This window comes from Pelobates fuscus, chromosome 3, assembly GCF_036172605.1.
Source record: "Pelobates fuscus isolate aPelFus1 chromosome 3, aPelFus1.pri, whole genome shotgun sequence".
NCBI classification, from domain to species: Eukaryota; Metazoa; Chordata; class Amphibia; order Anura; family Pelobatidae; genus Pelobates; species Pelobates fuscus.
Window position 1 is genome coordinate 74,580,685 of NC_086319.1, and position 15,889 is coordinate 74,596,573.

General features: G+C 38.5%; 1 protein-coding gene across 2 annotated transcripts in view; it reads left to right on the plus strand.

Annotated features, from left to right (window-relative positions):
* Nucleotides 1-425: 425 nt before the first annotated feature.
* The window catches only part of CHST11 (carbohydrate sulfotransferase 11), a 232,326-nt gene continuing 216,862 nt past the window's right edge, over nucleotides 426-15,889 (plus strand). The window contains exon 1 of one of the 2 annotated variants that reach the window (XM_063447220.1): nucleotides 426-1,184. In XM_063447220.1, coding sequence (XP_063303290.1) covers nucleotides 1,067-1,184 — 118 coding nt within the window. In that variant the 5' untranslated portion in view covers nucleotides 426-1,066. The remainder of the gene's footprint in view (nucleotides 1,185-15,889) is intronic. The other variant, XM_063447221.1, reaches the window with a different exon arrangement.

The window sequence follows — 15,889 nt, forward strand, 5'->3', positions numbered from 1 at the left end:
AGTTCTAGTTCTGACAAATAAAGGGTTAATATTGTCTTGCAATCACTATTATTATTTCTAAAGCGCCAACAGATTCCGCAGCGCTGTACAATACTGTCATAGGGATTCTTGCTGGTAGACTTATTGTAACAATACTATTCCAATAAGAACATGCCACTAGTGCGGGCTGCGTTTGAGAATTCCTTGACAGGAATGACATTACACTGCTCCACCTTACCAATTCATATTGCATACAATGCAGTGATTCTAACGTATTCTGCACAGATACATGGTCCATGTGTGCGAACGCTGTGTGCACAGCAGATGGCAGTACTGGCTCTAGCTCTGCATTTAAAGAGACATTAAACAAAAGAAGGTGGAGCCTGAGGTCCTGCTGCCCAGCGTCATGATTGCCTCCTCCATCTCTCTCTCTCTGTCAGAGCAGCTCTGTCCAGTGTGCCGACAGACAGGCAGCTGTTCTCTTCCCCGTCATTACCACACTCCACCTGCCACTGAGTCACCATCCTTCTTAGATGCCACAATCACACACACACACAGATATACAAACACACAGAGCATCCTTAAACCAAACACACAGCAATCACAGCACAGCAACCGTACGATACACAGGACCACACAGGCTCAGCGCACCAATACACTGGATAAGAGCATCGTACTATCTGCAAGAAAACACTGGCTCTATGATTCTATATACAAACACAGAATTCGGACGCCACATTATACGCAAACACTGAGCACAGCACCAATACTCGGACAGACAGGAGTTTCGGAATAAACATCTATACACAGCTCTGACTGATGTTAACTCAAGCGCATCCTTATGTACAGTCAGTGCTGCCAATGGCTTTTTGTATACATGCATAAAAGCACAAAGCGTTGGATGCCGCTGCAGAAATTCATGCACACTTTTTTCCCCGGCAGATCTGTAGAGAGACGGATAAAACACACAGCAAGTTAGTGCGACAATCCACACCCTTAAGCAGACACCCAGCCAGACAGGCTGCATCCACACATAGAACACTACCTGCCTTTTATTTCTTCCTTACCCCCGCTGCCATCTGGAAAAATGAAGCAAGCTCTGCTGGAGGTAATGAGGATGAATCGAATCTGCAGGATGGTGCTCGTTACCTGCCTAGGATCTTTTATCTTGGTCATCTTCTATTTCCAAAGTATGTTGCACCCAGGTAAGGCTGTGCCATTAATGTACCCTATCTGCTGCCAAGCTGTACTGACCTAGGCGGACAAGGGAGAAATAGAGATTAAGTGATTTCAGTGCCTGCCAATGCATAGAGATGGATTTATCAGAATACAAAAGTCCTGCTTTTGTCTGTTTTTGATTTTCTAGCAATGTCTGGTTATATCTCGGTACTTCACTGTGACAGCAAAGCAAAGAAATTTGGACATGTGTTGGCACATCAGTATGTTAGAACGCCTGGTTTGGTTTAGTCCAGTGACTGTGCTTTTCTGTGATCCGTAGTTACGACCCAAAGAGAATTCGCCTTATTTGCGATATTTTGTAATTGACCTGGTAAATTGTAACTGAATGGTAATTGAGTTTATAATGGACGTGAAATGTAGTTTTTCCTATTCCACTTACAAAGTCATTGCCAGTTTAACTTGCACTTTTGTTCACTCAACTAGAAGATGTGGGGAGCTGACAAATACCTTTTGAAATGTATGCTGAAAGAGCCAACTTAGGGAAAATCTACAATTTGTCCACATAGCCGGTTTTATTTGGTAGTCGGACACTGTCAGTTCTTCACGAGTCACAGTTCAGTGAATCTATCCTCTAGTTAAAGTGGTTAATACTTTAGACATCAAATCGGACAAGATACAGTTCATGTCCCTTTAAACTTTGATATATATATATATATATATATATATATATATATATATATATACATAGATTATGGATAGTCCTCTACATCATTTTAACTAATTTCTAATCATTTTCATCTACACCTGCTTTAGATATTAACTTGTGCAGTATATTTTAGTCTACAACTGATGAACACGTTTAACCCTGCTGTTACTACTGTAATTGAAAAGTCCTTCAGTAATGTATGTTATACAATGTCTATTTTATAATAACTTCCATATTAGCATTGCCTCTGTTTGAGCATCATTTTGCATAGAGATGCATTGTGATATGAGTTGCAGATATACTGATAAGACACACAAGATAGCCTTGTATTTGAATAAATATTGGAGGCGCACAGTGTCTGCACACATACACAAACCTTTAGAGACATCAACGCCATAGCTAAATCAAACTTCTGACAGTACCTATGCTGGATCTCCTGCTATCTCTATCCCAGGTTAAGAAAGAGTGTACCAGTGTATTGTTAAAGAAGGAATACATTAATTCAAGCAATCATTGTTTGAAAGCCATTGCATTTAGCGTGTGATTGGATGTGAATGGAATGTCACGCTATGCTATTGTTGAATAAGAATCTCTTTCTACTCATTATATCGCAAAAACATGTTTAAGAATGCAGGAGAATATTAACCCTTCACGGTATCAGATAAGACTGCTGTCAAAGTTGCCCTGGCAGGCTTTGAAGTGATGCATTAACGACACGGAACGGTTAATACTCACAGTGTCAGAATCGAGGCCATACAAAGAACATTTCAACTGATCGAAGCATTGTATTTCAGATTATGTTAATCCTGTGCTTCACAAAAAAAAAAAAAATGTTTAATCCAATCAGAAAAAAAGAAGCAAATTCACGGAACAGCAGCTTTAAAACTACTTTAAAAAATACATATAGAGAAAGGAATCTCACCGCAAAGTACGATTTAGTGAATAGAACCCTTTGATTAACTCATTCTGTGCTTGAGCTTGATTTACCCCGTTGTTCATTGAGTTCATAAGATGTTTTATTTAGAGCCTATATCAATGTCTATAGAACTCGAACCTTAATGAATGAAGTGAACTCATTGTTTTGATTGCTGTAAAAAGGAGCCCAGTGTCACTGATAGTGAATTTTATACTCTTGTTCCGTATCAAATTAAAGAATCTTTATGAATAATGTCATATTAGGGATAACATTTTTATGACAGCAGATATTCCTTTTACTTACAACTGATAAAATAAAGTAGTAAGTTACAGGCATGTGATTGTAAACTTGTTACAGCACAGCCTTCTTCAACTCTTATGTCTAATCATTTTTGTATGCCAATGACTTGTTGGCAAATATCCCCATTCTACGATTGTAAAGCGCTGTGGGATATGTTGGCGCTATATAAATACTGGTAGTACTAATAATATGATATTATTGCAATTGGCGAATGGCATGTGGCTGGGAGGATAGTATATATTTCGTAGGTTTACATACTCTGCTTGTTCAAGCAAAGGTACTCATTAATCAGTTGTTCCTGTCCAAATTGTAATAGTTTGTCTAATTTGTTAAACTCCCACCTTTATAATATTGCAAAGTCCTGCGTAATACATTATTATTATTATTATCATTATTATTATTATCGGCATTTATATAGCGCCAACTTATTCCGGAAGTGTACTAATAATAATTTGTTTTTAATTCCAAGGATTGTGTGCTGCCCATTGTTTGCTGGGGCTATCAGTTGCATATCTGATACAGATATAGTCATACATTCTAACTGGTTTCTAAGGACATTGCTGCCTTTGTTTTGTCACTCTTTATTTGATATTTAAATCGTATGTCTGCAGGAGATTTTAATAAATTAACCCGTTTGCCTTTGTACTGCCTAGAGATAAATGCAGATTCTTATTTTTTTACAATTAGTTTAGGGAACTGAGCTGGTTAACATATTCCCTGGTATGAAAGGAAACTTGTTGTCTAACATTAGCTGCAATCTAATTTTTTAACATGTTTCAAAAAAAATGACAATGTATTTCATAAAGCCCACTGTATGAGCCAGTATATGTCCGAGACTGGAGGTAAACCAGATATTATAGAGAATACTAAGCACATTGGGAACAATTATAACAGTGTTGGTAATTGGAAAAGTGAAGTGAAGTTCGAAAAGTGGAGCAATCACCTCAGAATCTAGTTGGTTTCCATGGTGATTACGCACATAGATCTCCCCTGTTGTACACAGGTATTAATATAGAACCAGATCAAGGCTCCATAGGACCGTTAGCAGGCTATAAGCTTAGCCTTGGCCTCCGTGTACAAACTGTCTCATCATATAAACTGTCTTCTTAGTCCCCACTGTAGCATTAAATTAGAAGCTATAAAGAGTGTTGACCCCATGCATACAGTGCTCTCTTCTACAGTCTTTTACACCTTGTCTCGCCCCGATATTTATTTTTCTACTCTCCCCCCACTCCATCAGGCTCAAACATAAAGTTTATTTTCACCCAATTCTGTCTCTGTTTCACCATTTGTCACTCACATCAGTCTCTTATTTTTGAGCCTAGCTTGTCTTCTAATTCTTTCACATATGTTTTACCTATTTCTACCTTTCGCTAGGTTTATTACCATTCCATTTATCTTATTACCAATTTACTCCCTTTGTCATTCGCTTCTTTAATTATTCTAATTTTCTTTCTCTCTCTTCTATTCCCACTTGATCATTTTGTCCCCCAATATCCCTTTTTTGTACCATATAAACCGCTACCTCACAAATTGCAACTCAAATATCTCCAAGGTTTCAAAATTCCTCTCCTAAGGTTTCAAGCCCTCTCTAACGGATCTCTTTCGACCATGCAAACACTGTCTGATACTGAGCTCAGAGTTATAATGTTACAATCCTGCAGTCATACCTGCATTTCATAAAGACTGTGATCATGCATATTTATTTATTTTTTATTATTATTTATTACTGGCATTTATAAAGCGCCAAGATATTCCCTAGCGCTGTACAATTGGAAAAAAGACAATACAATAAGAACAGACCGATACAAGTAGAGGGCCCTGCCCGTGAGTTTATAATCTACAGGTGCATAAACCTCCTTTTCTACAGACTGTTAGTTGTGGCTCAGATAGACATTTACTAGGCTAGTACAGGGAGGCACTGATGTCTCCTGTTGGTATGCTGATGGCAGGATACCACAGCTAAATCCTATGTGATTACTTACATCACCTAACCGGTGGTCCTGTTCAATACACAAAGTTAATTGTCCGAATGTTTGACATCAGAAAATTGTAGCTGAACTAATGCCTATAAGAGTGCACTGGGCAACCTTAAATTATTAAGGTCAGTAAAATACCCAGAAAGTTGTGTATAACTGTAAAACTGGAAGAGTTGTGTTTTCCATTCTATTAAGTGTTTTTCTTAAATTGGAGAAAACAGGAACTTGTGTATCCTCCCAGCAACCACTGACTACTATAACAGATTTTCCCTCTTGGAAAAGACTAAAAATAAAACGCCTTTGGACTTAAAGGGAGATCACTTCAAGTCCCAAATTGATACATTTTGAGTAGCAAATCTGGACAGTAATGATAGGCTTTGAATGCTAGCAGGGTAGTTTAGCTCAGTGCTCGTCTCCTATTGTTATCATCCAGATTTGTACAGATGAGGAAGTGAGATTATTCATTATCTCAGTGACAGCAGAAGAGGTTGGCATTAGGCACCCCAAGGGTGTCTGTTTTCTTTTTTCTTGACTATAACCCGAGGAACTGTATCCAAAAACTCCTTGCACCACAATACTACCGTAAGCTCACATGAAGCTTAGTATCTCCCTTTAAAAGATTTTTAAGCCATTATTTGTTGATAAATCAAAGGAACCGGTGGAGTTTTTCAGTTATAATCTTTCTGTTAGCTATGAAAACGACTGTCCAGTCCCAAAATGCCATTCTGAGTTATACGTTACCGCTGAGTGATTCGCAAATTCTACAAAGATCGTCTAAATAACAAATTAGACGTGCCGGGAGCTAGGCAGTGTAGCCTATAGTGCATGAAACATTTGTCACAATAAGGATTCAGATTACTACCCTGCAATGAACATGCTAAGCACAAGAGCAGTTTTTACATACTGCAGTGACACTTGAGTACACTTTAAAGGGATGCATTTGTAGCGAATGGCTTTAATTTATTTCGACAGCAGAACAGCTGAAGAACAATGGTAAATAGTCTACAATCATAAGTTGAGCATATCCCTTACTGTATTTAAACTATTTGTCAGCATGACAGTGAATTAGAATGCTTACAGAGATGATATATTTTGCTGCGTAAAGGAATGTAAGATTTACAAAGTAAATAAATAAATTAGAAAACATAGATAGTTTTGAAGCAGTCCGTCAAATTTGTGCTCAGATTAATTTGTAATTTGTTATCTGAAATATACAGGTGTTGGGTAAAGTTAAGGCAATGGAGGGTTAATGCTTAGTGTTAGGGTAATGTAGGGGTTAATGTAACAGGTTTATTTACTGAAATGAGAATTCAAAATGAATGCATTGTGAATTTCAAAATTAAGGCCAGAGTAGTCGAAGTCAAAGCAGAGCTGACTTTGAGAATTTTTCCAGTACGGCTATTTTGACCTTAAATTTGAAATTCGCTTATGTAAACCTATTAGGCTAGCTGCCTGAGATTAGTGTGAGTTTCAGTTCTTAGTGGCAGCTATTTCAGCACATGTAAATAGACAGGTGCTAACCGAGATAAGGGCTCTGCACAGCAGAAGATGAACCATGTTTTATTTCCCGTGATTATTGGGGCACTAATATTCATTAATAGTAACATCAAAGATAAAGTCACAATTCATGCAGTATCGGATTCTAAACCATGACTGTCCTGCTGAAATAATGGGCAAATCATGTGATGAAGATATATGTAGCACAGGAAGTAAAAGTATATATTGTGTCATCTTGCTTGATATTTCAAAAAACTTTGTCATGTGACAGCTTCTCTTTTCGCAAGGAACTACAGAACTAAAGTATGACACATTATTTTATTTATATAGCACTGTCCTATACTATAGCTGTGTACAGTGAATATTTATAGCATCTCCAGAACAGGCAGCGATATGATTGGATACAAATTTTGAATGCCTCACATATGTCCTGGAACAATGCGCAAGTGCCCTATAAACGTAAATAAACCCTGCAGAATATAAAACCAGATCTGGGAATTTTTCCAACAGGAAAAATAAAAAAATTATTTTCCTCTCAGCGACCCCTTTGAATTTAAAGCAGGTTAGCCAGAAAAATGTTGTGCTTGTTTTAAAAAGAATATAATTCAATGTTATATCAGATTTTTTTTTTTTTTTATAAAAAGGGTAATTCCGTGGCAATGGATGTATGAGTGTCTGTACCAGTATACAGTTCCTGTTTCTGCTATCTAAGCTTTTTGGGATTTTACCCAGATGTAGAATTGTGCAGACTCTCATTTCCTCTTCAATGGATTGTGCTGAGCTAACTCCTTGCAAGATGTAGCATAGATAAAGATGTATAAATGAAATGTTATTATTAGATCATTTGTATTCTCTAGATTGAAACCTGCCGTAGGAGACAAGTCTATGGCGGGAAATAATATGATTTTAACAGCATTTTATAAGTGAAAAGGAACACATTGTAAATGGTATATCTGCAGAAGGTCTGAGAAAGCAAAGATCAAATCTTGTTATATAGTTTTAATGCATTGTAGAGATGTAATATCAAGATTTTACTTGAACTGCGAAATACAAGTCTATGATTTCAATGCTCATTGCATTGTGCTGCCAATAATATGTTAAAGGAACACTATAGGGTCAGGAACACAAACATGTATTCCTGACCTTGCACTGCAAAAATAAAGATTTTTAAAAAAAAAAAAACACCATCTCTTCTCCCCCCCCCCTCTGGTCCACAACACTTGCCCCTAAATATAGCAAAACCCTACATTTACAGTCTGCTGCTCCTGGCTCTGCCCCTGATCTGCCTGCTCAGCTGGCATAAAGTGGTGATCTGAGCCAATAACAATGCTTTCACATAGGAAAGCATTGGATTGGCTGAGATTGTCAAGGAGGCAGATTAGGGGCAGTGCCTGCAAAAGCCAAACACAGCCCTGGCCAATCAGCATCTCCTAATAGAAATGAATTGGATCAATGCATCTCTATGAGGAAAGTTCTGTGTCTCCATGCAGAGGGTGGAGACACTGAATGTCAGTGCTGCACACTGCCCCAGGAAGCACGTTAGTAGCCATCTGTGGAGTGGCCAGTGGAGGTATCCCTTAACTGTAATATAAATACTGCATTTTCTCTAAAAAGATATTGTTTACTGCAAAAAGCCTGACGGGAATGATTATACTCACCAGAACAAATGCAATAAGCTGTGATTGTTCTGGTGACTATATTGTAATTAAAACATTACTTATACAACTAACCACTTTTAAAAGGACGAATCAGTACATCTAAAAAAATGTAGCATAACATTAATGGGAGCCCAATTAGTTGAGTTCACAATACAAGGTTTAGTTAGGCAGCTGCTACAATATGGGATAAATTTTGAGAGAAATTACATCATCTAATAGGTAGTATTGCAGGTTTCAAATTCTGACCCATCTCTCATAGCTGCCAATAATAAATGCAGTTGGATAATTTATGTGCAGTTTTATAAGAATAATTGCCCTTGACAAATGCAATTAAAATAGTGCTTGGCAAAATTAAATTAATGAACCTGGCAATCATGGAGGAAGTAATGTCCCTTGATACCATTGCAAGCCTCACAACAATACTCAGCTACCAAGTAATTGAGTTTTTATTTTCATGATATATTTTTATGTAATTATTTAAATTCTGCATTAATATTTAGAGCCCAAAATTCAGTTTTTAAAAAAAAAAAAAAATTACCCTTTTTATGTTTCATCAACACATTCTGTGCATTTTTTATGGCTATGTAAAGGTTGGACAAAAAGTGAAATAGTTTTTGTTTTGTTTTTTGCATATATTGCTTTGTTTTCCTTTGCTCATGTGTATACGTAATGTACATTTCAGCTAAACTCCCAAAATGTAATAAATGGGCGTGGGAACCATGATTGCTACAAATTGGCGATGAACTGTATCCCACAATGCCTAGCAATTTGCAAGCAAAGGAAGGATACATGTTTTTTATCGTTCTTTAAATATCATGAAATCTTCATTGGCTACAGGTAACTTTAGTACAATGAGATAAGTATTACTTCTCCAGCTATATTGTCAAGACTAATTTCAGAAGGATTTTACTCTTGTCTGAAGGATCCTAATTATTATTTTTTTTGGGAGGGGGGTGCAACATAAATATCTCAGTATTTTACCCAAACATTATAAAAACAAACAAGCAATTTGCGTGTTTCCATTTGATAATCATGCTTTTTGAGTTCTAGATTACAACATATGCCCGCTGTGGTATTGCTTTGCATCTCTGCGTAACTAAATATCATCAATGTGATAAAAGATAAATGTATATGAAGTGCATGATCTGCTTGTTATTTTAATTGTACGTTTTCAAACCTAAAGCTGTACTATGACCATTCAGAATTATTATCACTGCTTTTTCTCTTTATAATTTTGACACTCGCTGTAGTGGTAACGGTGGCAAAACTGCGCTGGAGCTAACCCACTGTACGCAGTTAAGCTGTTTTTTGCACGTCAAGGCTTAGATCAGGAGAGCTAATAGAAGTTCCTTCATAGGAACCTCACGTTTTCCGGCATTAATAGTGGGGGTGTGGTTGGGAGCACCCCTGGGCAGACCTTAGGGAACAAATAAAAAATGTACAATAGTGTTCTGGCTACTTACAATTCAGCGGCACCAGGGCACTCATGACACCATAACTACTACAGTGTGCAGCAGTGGTTATGGTGCTTGGAAGATTTATTTTCTCTATGGATTGGCTGAGATCATTATTCGTAACGATCTCTACATGGGTGGCTGAGGTGAGATCTGTGCGTCGAGCAAGTATTTTTCTGAATGTAAGAACCACTGAAATATAAGTCACTTAATGTATATTAAGGAGATATATAGCAAAAAAACATAAAACAACTAGCTGAATATCTAAACCAACTTTAGTGTCTTACTGCTACTTTAGAGTCTTTTGTACCCCCAATTGTGTCTCTTGCAATATTACAATATTTTGAAGGGAGAACTCTCTCCCTCTCTTCAGACATTAACATCTAGTCCTAGCTAGCTTATTATAGGGAGGAGGAGGAGGCCAAGCTGTAGGTCTCATCTCAGCAATCAGACCCACTGAGCACAAATGACTGCTCTGCTGTTCCTGCATGCTTCAATGCCTCCTACACATAATGACCTTGCTGGCAGGAACAGGGGAGACCTGAGGCAAGAGGAGCGGAGACCTCTTCCTAGTTTTCACCCGTAGCATTCCATTCCCGATAGTAGGCTACTGATCACCCCTTTCCCTTTTGTGGCTCTCACCTCCTTTTTTAGCATGGCCTTCCAGTGAGCAGCTTCCTGTCAACCCGTGTTGAGGAGTAAGAAGACCATCTATTGCGTTCCGCGGGGCCATGCTACACAAAGGGCACCCCTTCCTGCCTGTTACACTAGCCACCCAGACATTGCTCCAGGTGACAGTCAGAATACAGGACGCAGGCAATTTTTTATCCAAACTTTGGGGTAAAAAAATGTGTCCTATATTCCGAAAATATACTGTAAAAAAACACCTACCTTTTAAACCCTAGGTAGGGTAGAACTACAAGATTAGGAGTACATGTTTTTATTGCAAATCCTTTAGTGTTCCTTTAAATTTGCTTTAAAGGAACACTCAATTGTCAACCCCTCCCCCCCCTCCCGATATTTAGTAGATAAGCCCCCAATGAGAACATGCATGGATTTATTTATATGGGGTTTATCTAAAAACAGCTTGAAAAGGCTGCAGATTTCTGATCAATGAGAGAATCCTGATGGTCATTTTCCAAGCCACATAGGTAGGACACCTTCAACACTCCAGAAATGTTGAACTGCATCTCCCATAATGCTCTTACATCCAAAATGCTGGCAAAGCATCAGGGGACACGTAGTCTGTAGTCAGCAACATCTGGAAAGCCGAATGTTGTCTACCCCTGCGGCCTGGGAAATGACCAATCAGATGATTCTCATTGAGAAGCCTCTGATTTTGAGTCGCCAGCTTGCTAGCGCACAGTTATAATGGGTACTTGTGAGTATTCAAAGCAAATGCAGGCAGGACAAGTGGCTGCAGAATAAAATCCCTATGACTCTTTTACCTGACGGAGTATGATGGGAGTCATCATTCACCGCTCTTGCAGTGCTATGGTTTTAATGTGGCTCATATTTAAAATGGGCTGAAAATAAAATCTCACCGTTCACTGAGCCCATTTATAAAGATATATATATATATATATATATATATATATAAATAGCATGCATCAATATATCGACCGAAGAATATTCCCTGTAGCTTCACAAGCTTGCTTATGCAGATTGGAACTCCTGAATATATTCCATATTGGCTTCCTATTTGCATTGCATCCTCTACATAATCAATTGTGCTCTTCATCAGAAGTCTACCAGTGATTTACTCTGTGCCATGCTGACTGCCGTAACTACAGGGCACATCTAACCTACACAGACTGCTAGAAGGCCAAGCAAGTTCATAATTAGCTTTGTTGTCACAAAGCATAATTATGTTTGCATAATGAAATTTACTGTGCTGTTGTCACGTTTAATAATGACGGCCTGATTCTTCCTATTATGAGCAATCTGGTATGGCAAATTTAATAAATATGAAAGGCATAGTAATGAAACTGGTCAGGTGTGAATTGTGCATTGAACAGCTTGACGGCGTGCAGCGATTTGCGTTCTAGAGATGGCTGAGCCTGGCAGACTGTGCTACTGCGACCTGGAGGAGGCTGATAATTGCATGCACTTCGCATTAGATGCAATCATGGGGTATAATTCACAGTGAACACAGACATACTTTATTTTTACTAGACTTTTGGGAGTCAATTACCATCTGCCTCCTAACTTCTCTACCCTTATATTTCCTTGAAAAGCTGTCAACACTGGGTTATTTTTGTTGTTGTTCTTTATATTTGTTGTTGTTTTTTGTTTTTTTAATATGTTTTGCTGTTCTTTTTTTGTAGAAAACATACAGTTATTCATCCTAACAAACAAGAATTTACTATTTTCTGTCTGAATGTCAATAACTGTGTAGCTAGCGTCTTTGCGTGCTGCTATTGGAATTGAAATACCTAATGCCTCATGACCTTGGGCAACTTAGACGATTGCCTTCCAACATCAAACATACCTTCGGAGTGATTGCTCTTGTGCATGTCACCTGCTGTGACCATCTGTTAATAGGGTATCAGCAATGTCATCACTATAACGGGATATTGAACCTTTCCTGGCTAACTGTATATCATTCAAATGCAAGCTTTCATGTTAACTTACTCTTGAACAATTTGCAGTCTAACACTTTCATGTAGCCAAGAATGGTAACATCTTTGTTCGGTCCCCTAATGTTTAAATAGCCATTCTATTACTCTATACTACAGTTATGGTTACAAGCATCAAGTCAAGTAAACAAGGTATTTGTAACAACTTTTTCCATTAAGGGATACAGGAGTGCAGAGGATTTACTCTTAAAGAAACACTCCAAACACCATAACCACTACAGCGATATGTAGTAGTTATGGTGCCAGGAGTGCCATGGGTCTGCCCCATTGCTAGTGGTCAAACCATTTTAAAAGCTTCACTTCTTATATTGGGGCCACCGGGCACCGCAGCCTGTCTCCACTAAAGCCTCATTATGATTCAGAAGCCCTCTTTTGAGCAAAGTCCGAAAGTGCATGGTTTAGCTCAGCAGAGCTAACGGAAGCTTATAAGCAGGAATGTCTGGTTTACCTGGTGGAACTGTCCTAAAACAGTTTGACTAATTACAATGGCGGGTAGGGGCATAGGTTATGACATCATACGTTAAGAGGGGGATCTTGTTTGTTGTTAAACTAAATGAAAAACTGTTTGACAGATAGCTGATAAACTGCGCCCAAAGTTTAATAGCATTAAATCCAAAACAATATTTCTCCCTCTACCTAGTATGACCTCTGTTTCACTCCCTGCTCTTTAATTTCCAAATCTCAAAACCTCAAAAAGAACGTCAGTTGAGCAGCTTTTACTAATAAAGCTCCAAATACATGAAATAGCTTGCCAGAGAATGTTAAATCTGCCACCAGTCTGCAGTCCACGAAAACATCTGCATCCATCTACGTTCAATCGAAAAGCAATTGTAGTCGTTGTTTAATTTATAACTGTATCGCATATGTCTCTGACGTTTTACTGTGAATTTATTATTGTGCCATATATGTCTCCTATTACATGTGTTCCATTGTATTCGTATGTTCTCCCCAGGACACAATTGTAAAAAAGTGAAATCTTAATGTATCCTTACTAGTGAAATATTTTATAAATAAATGACTAACACTACATTTCTGATCAAGTAATAGTCTATTTTCACTGGAGTGCTGGAATAGATGTTTAAGGGGACCACACACCCTCCCCCTAGGAAAGCATCGGGAGGCTAATGCGCGTGCGCAGCAAAACGCCATGCTGCACCAATCAGCATCTCCTCATAGAGATGCACTGAATCTCTGCATTTCTTTGGGGCGTATTCAGCTCAGGACACACCTCTCCTACATTATAGTGCTGGAATGGATGGTGAGTTTACTTACGTTTTCTCCATTGCTGTGCTTGTCTAGCCTTGGCTGACTCTGCCTCCGGTCTTCACTCTTGATGATCTCAGCCAATCCAGTGCTTTCCGTATTGTAAGGCTATTGCGCATGACCGTGAAAATGCCCCTTGGCTCCAAATAGCATCTCCTCATAGAGGAGCATTAACTCAAAGCATCTCTATGGGGAGCATTCTGCATCTCCACGCAGAGCATGGAGACACTGAACGTAGGACTAAGAAACACCTCTAGTGGTCATCTGAGTGACTGCCACTAGAGATGTTACTAGGCAGCAAAGTAAACACTGCCTTTCTCTGAAAAGGTCGCATTTAAAGTGAAAAGCCTGCAGGGACAGGCTATAGACTCCAGAAATACTACATTAAGCTGTTGTGATTCTGGTAACTATAGTGTCCCTTTAAGTGCACGTAGAGACCTAAATGGTGTATAATGAAGAAGTGAACTCTGTTTTAGGATGATATTGGGCATACCGGACATACCTCTTCTACACACCTATCTGAAATAATTGCCATCTGTGGCTACCTTCAAATTTCTGCCCCCATCCTATTTTTATGATGTACGCAGATTTAATTACTTCTAAAAATATTTTTATAACTTAATTCATGAACTTCTGTAAATCAAAAACAAAACTATATGTTAGTGGATTCATGTTTTACCATTCATCACAGCTGTGAGTGCAGCCAATCTGTATATTACCTGAATATGATCATTTAAAATGGTTGTTCAGACCATTCTGATAATATAACATGTAAAATACAGTAGCAGGAAACGTCTGGCTGTCGTATCCCGTTTAGCATTGTGATTTGGGACTCTGAGCAGACATACCTTACAGTTTTGAAACCGTGTGTGATAATTTAAAGCAGTATGATCAAAGTTTCCTGCAAAAAAAAAAAAATAATATTTAATCTATTAGACATTTAATTGAAATCAGTTTTTTAACTAATAGCAATACATTGTGCATATGAAATATTTGTTGGGATGCCATGGAGCACACAGAAGGGTAGCATTTCTGAAATGCAGCATTTTAACATTTGCAAATCAGGAACTTCCAAATGCTACAGAAAAAAAACCCAACAAAAATAGTGATGACATATTACTTACAAATATAGATAGGCTAAGTCAAGAGAAACCATATTCTGACCTGTTAGGTATAGTGCTCAGTTGTTTATAAAAATAATGGTAAATGTATTAAATTAAAGTTGTGCTTCAAATACAAAATATGCCTTTAAATTGGTTTTATACTCTGTAACAAAGGAGGATGGAGAAAGATATAAAAAAGAAACATAGAATGAAACATAGAAACATGTGACGGCAGATAAGAACCATTCGGCCCATCTAGTCTGCCCAATTTTCTAAATACTTTAATTAGTCTCTGGCCTTATCTTATAGTTAGGATAGCCTTATGCCTATCCCATGCATGCTTAAACTCCTTTACTGTGTTAACCTCTACCACTTCAGCTCAGGGCCGGACTGGGAATGAAAAGCAGCCCTGGAAAAAAATTCCATACCAGCCCCGTAATGCATCGCGCCAGCATAGTGCGCAGATATGGAAGCGGGAAAAAAACTGTTTGCCATTTGTGTGTGTAGAGAGTGCCGTTTGTGCGTGGAGAGAGTGCCGTTTGTTGCTGGAGGGGTGCTGTGTGCGTGAAGGGGTGCTGTGTGCATGGAGGGGTTCTGTGTGCGTGGAGGGGTTCTGTGTGCGTGAAGGAGTTTTGTGTGCGTGAAGGGGTTCTGTGTATGTGGAGGGGTGCTGTTTATGTGTGGAGGTGTTCTGTGTGCATGTGGGGGGGGGTTCTGTGTGCGTGTGGGGGGGTTCTGTGTGTGTGAAGGGGTTCTGTGTGTGTGGAGGGGTGCTGTTTATGTGTTGTAATGGTCACTTATTGACAATATGGATCACAACTGTAGATAACTGAATTTGTTTATTAAATTGTTATAATTGAAATAAAGTAAAATTCAAGTTGAGCTGTCTCTTTAATTCCTTGTCAGAAAATTAAGCAGCAGCAGGATTTGCAGAGAAGATTAGGTTGAGGCAATTATTAGTCTGAACAGAGATGAGATTCCAATGTAGAATTGTTAAATGGCAGCAGAACAATTAGTTAGGTTGAAGCAAAAGAAGGTAAGCAGAGATGCAGGATATCAATACTCCTGTTTAGGCAGAAGAGTTCTACTTAGCTTTGTAGGGGTGGTAATCCGGTTTGATGAGAGATGTTTCTCAGAGAGGATTAAGGTTGCTGCAGACAAAAGAGTATCCAAAGGCAAGTCCGTGGTCGAGGAGAGGAGAAGGCAGGTAAACGAT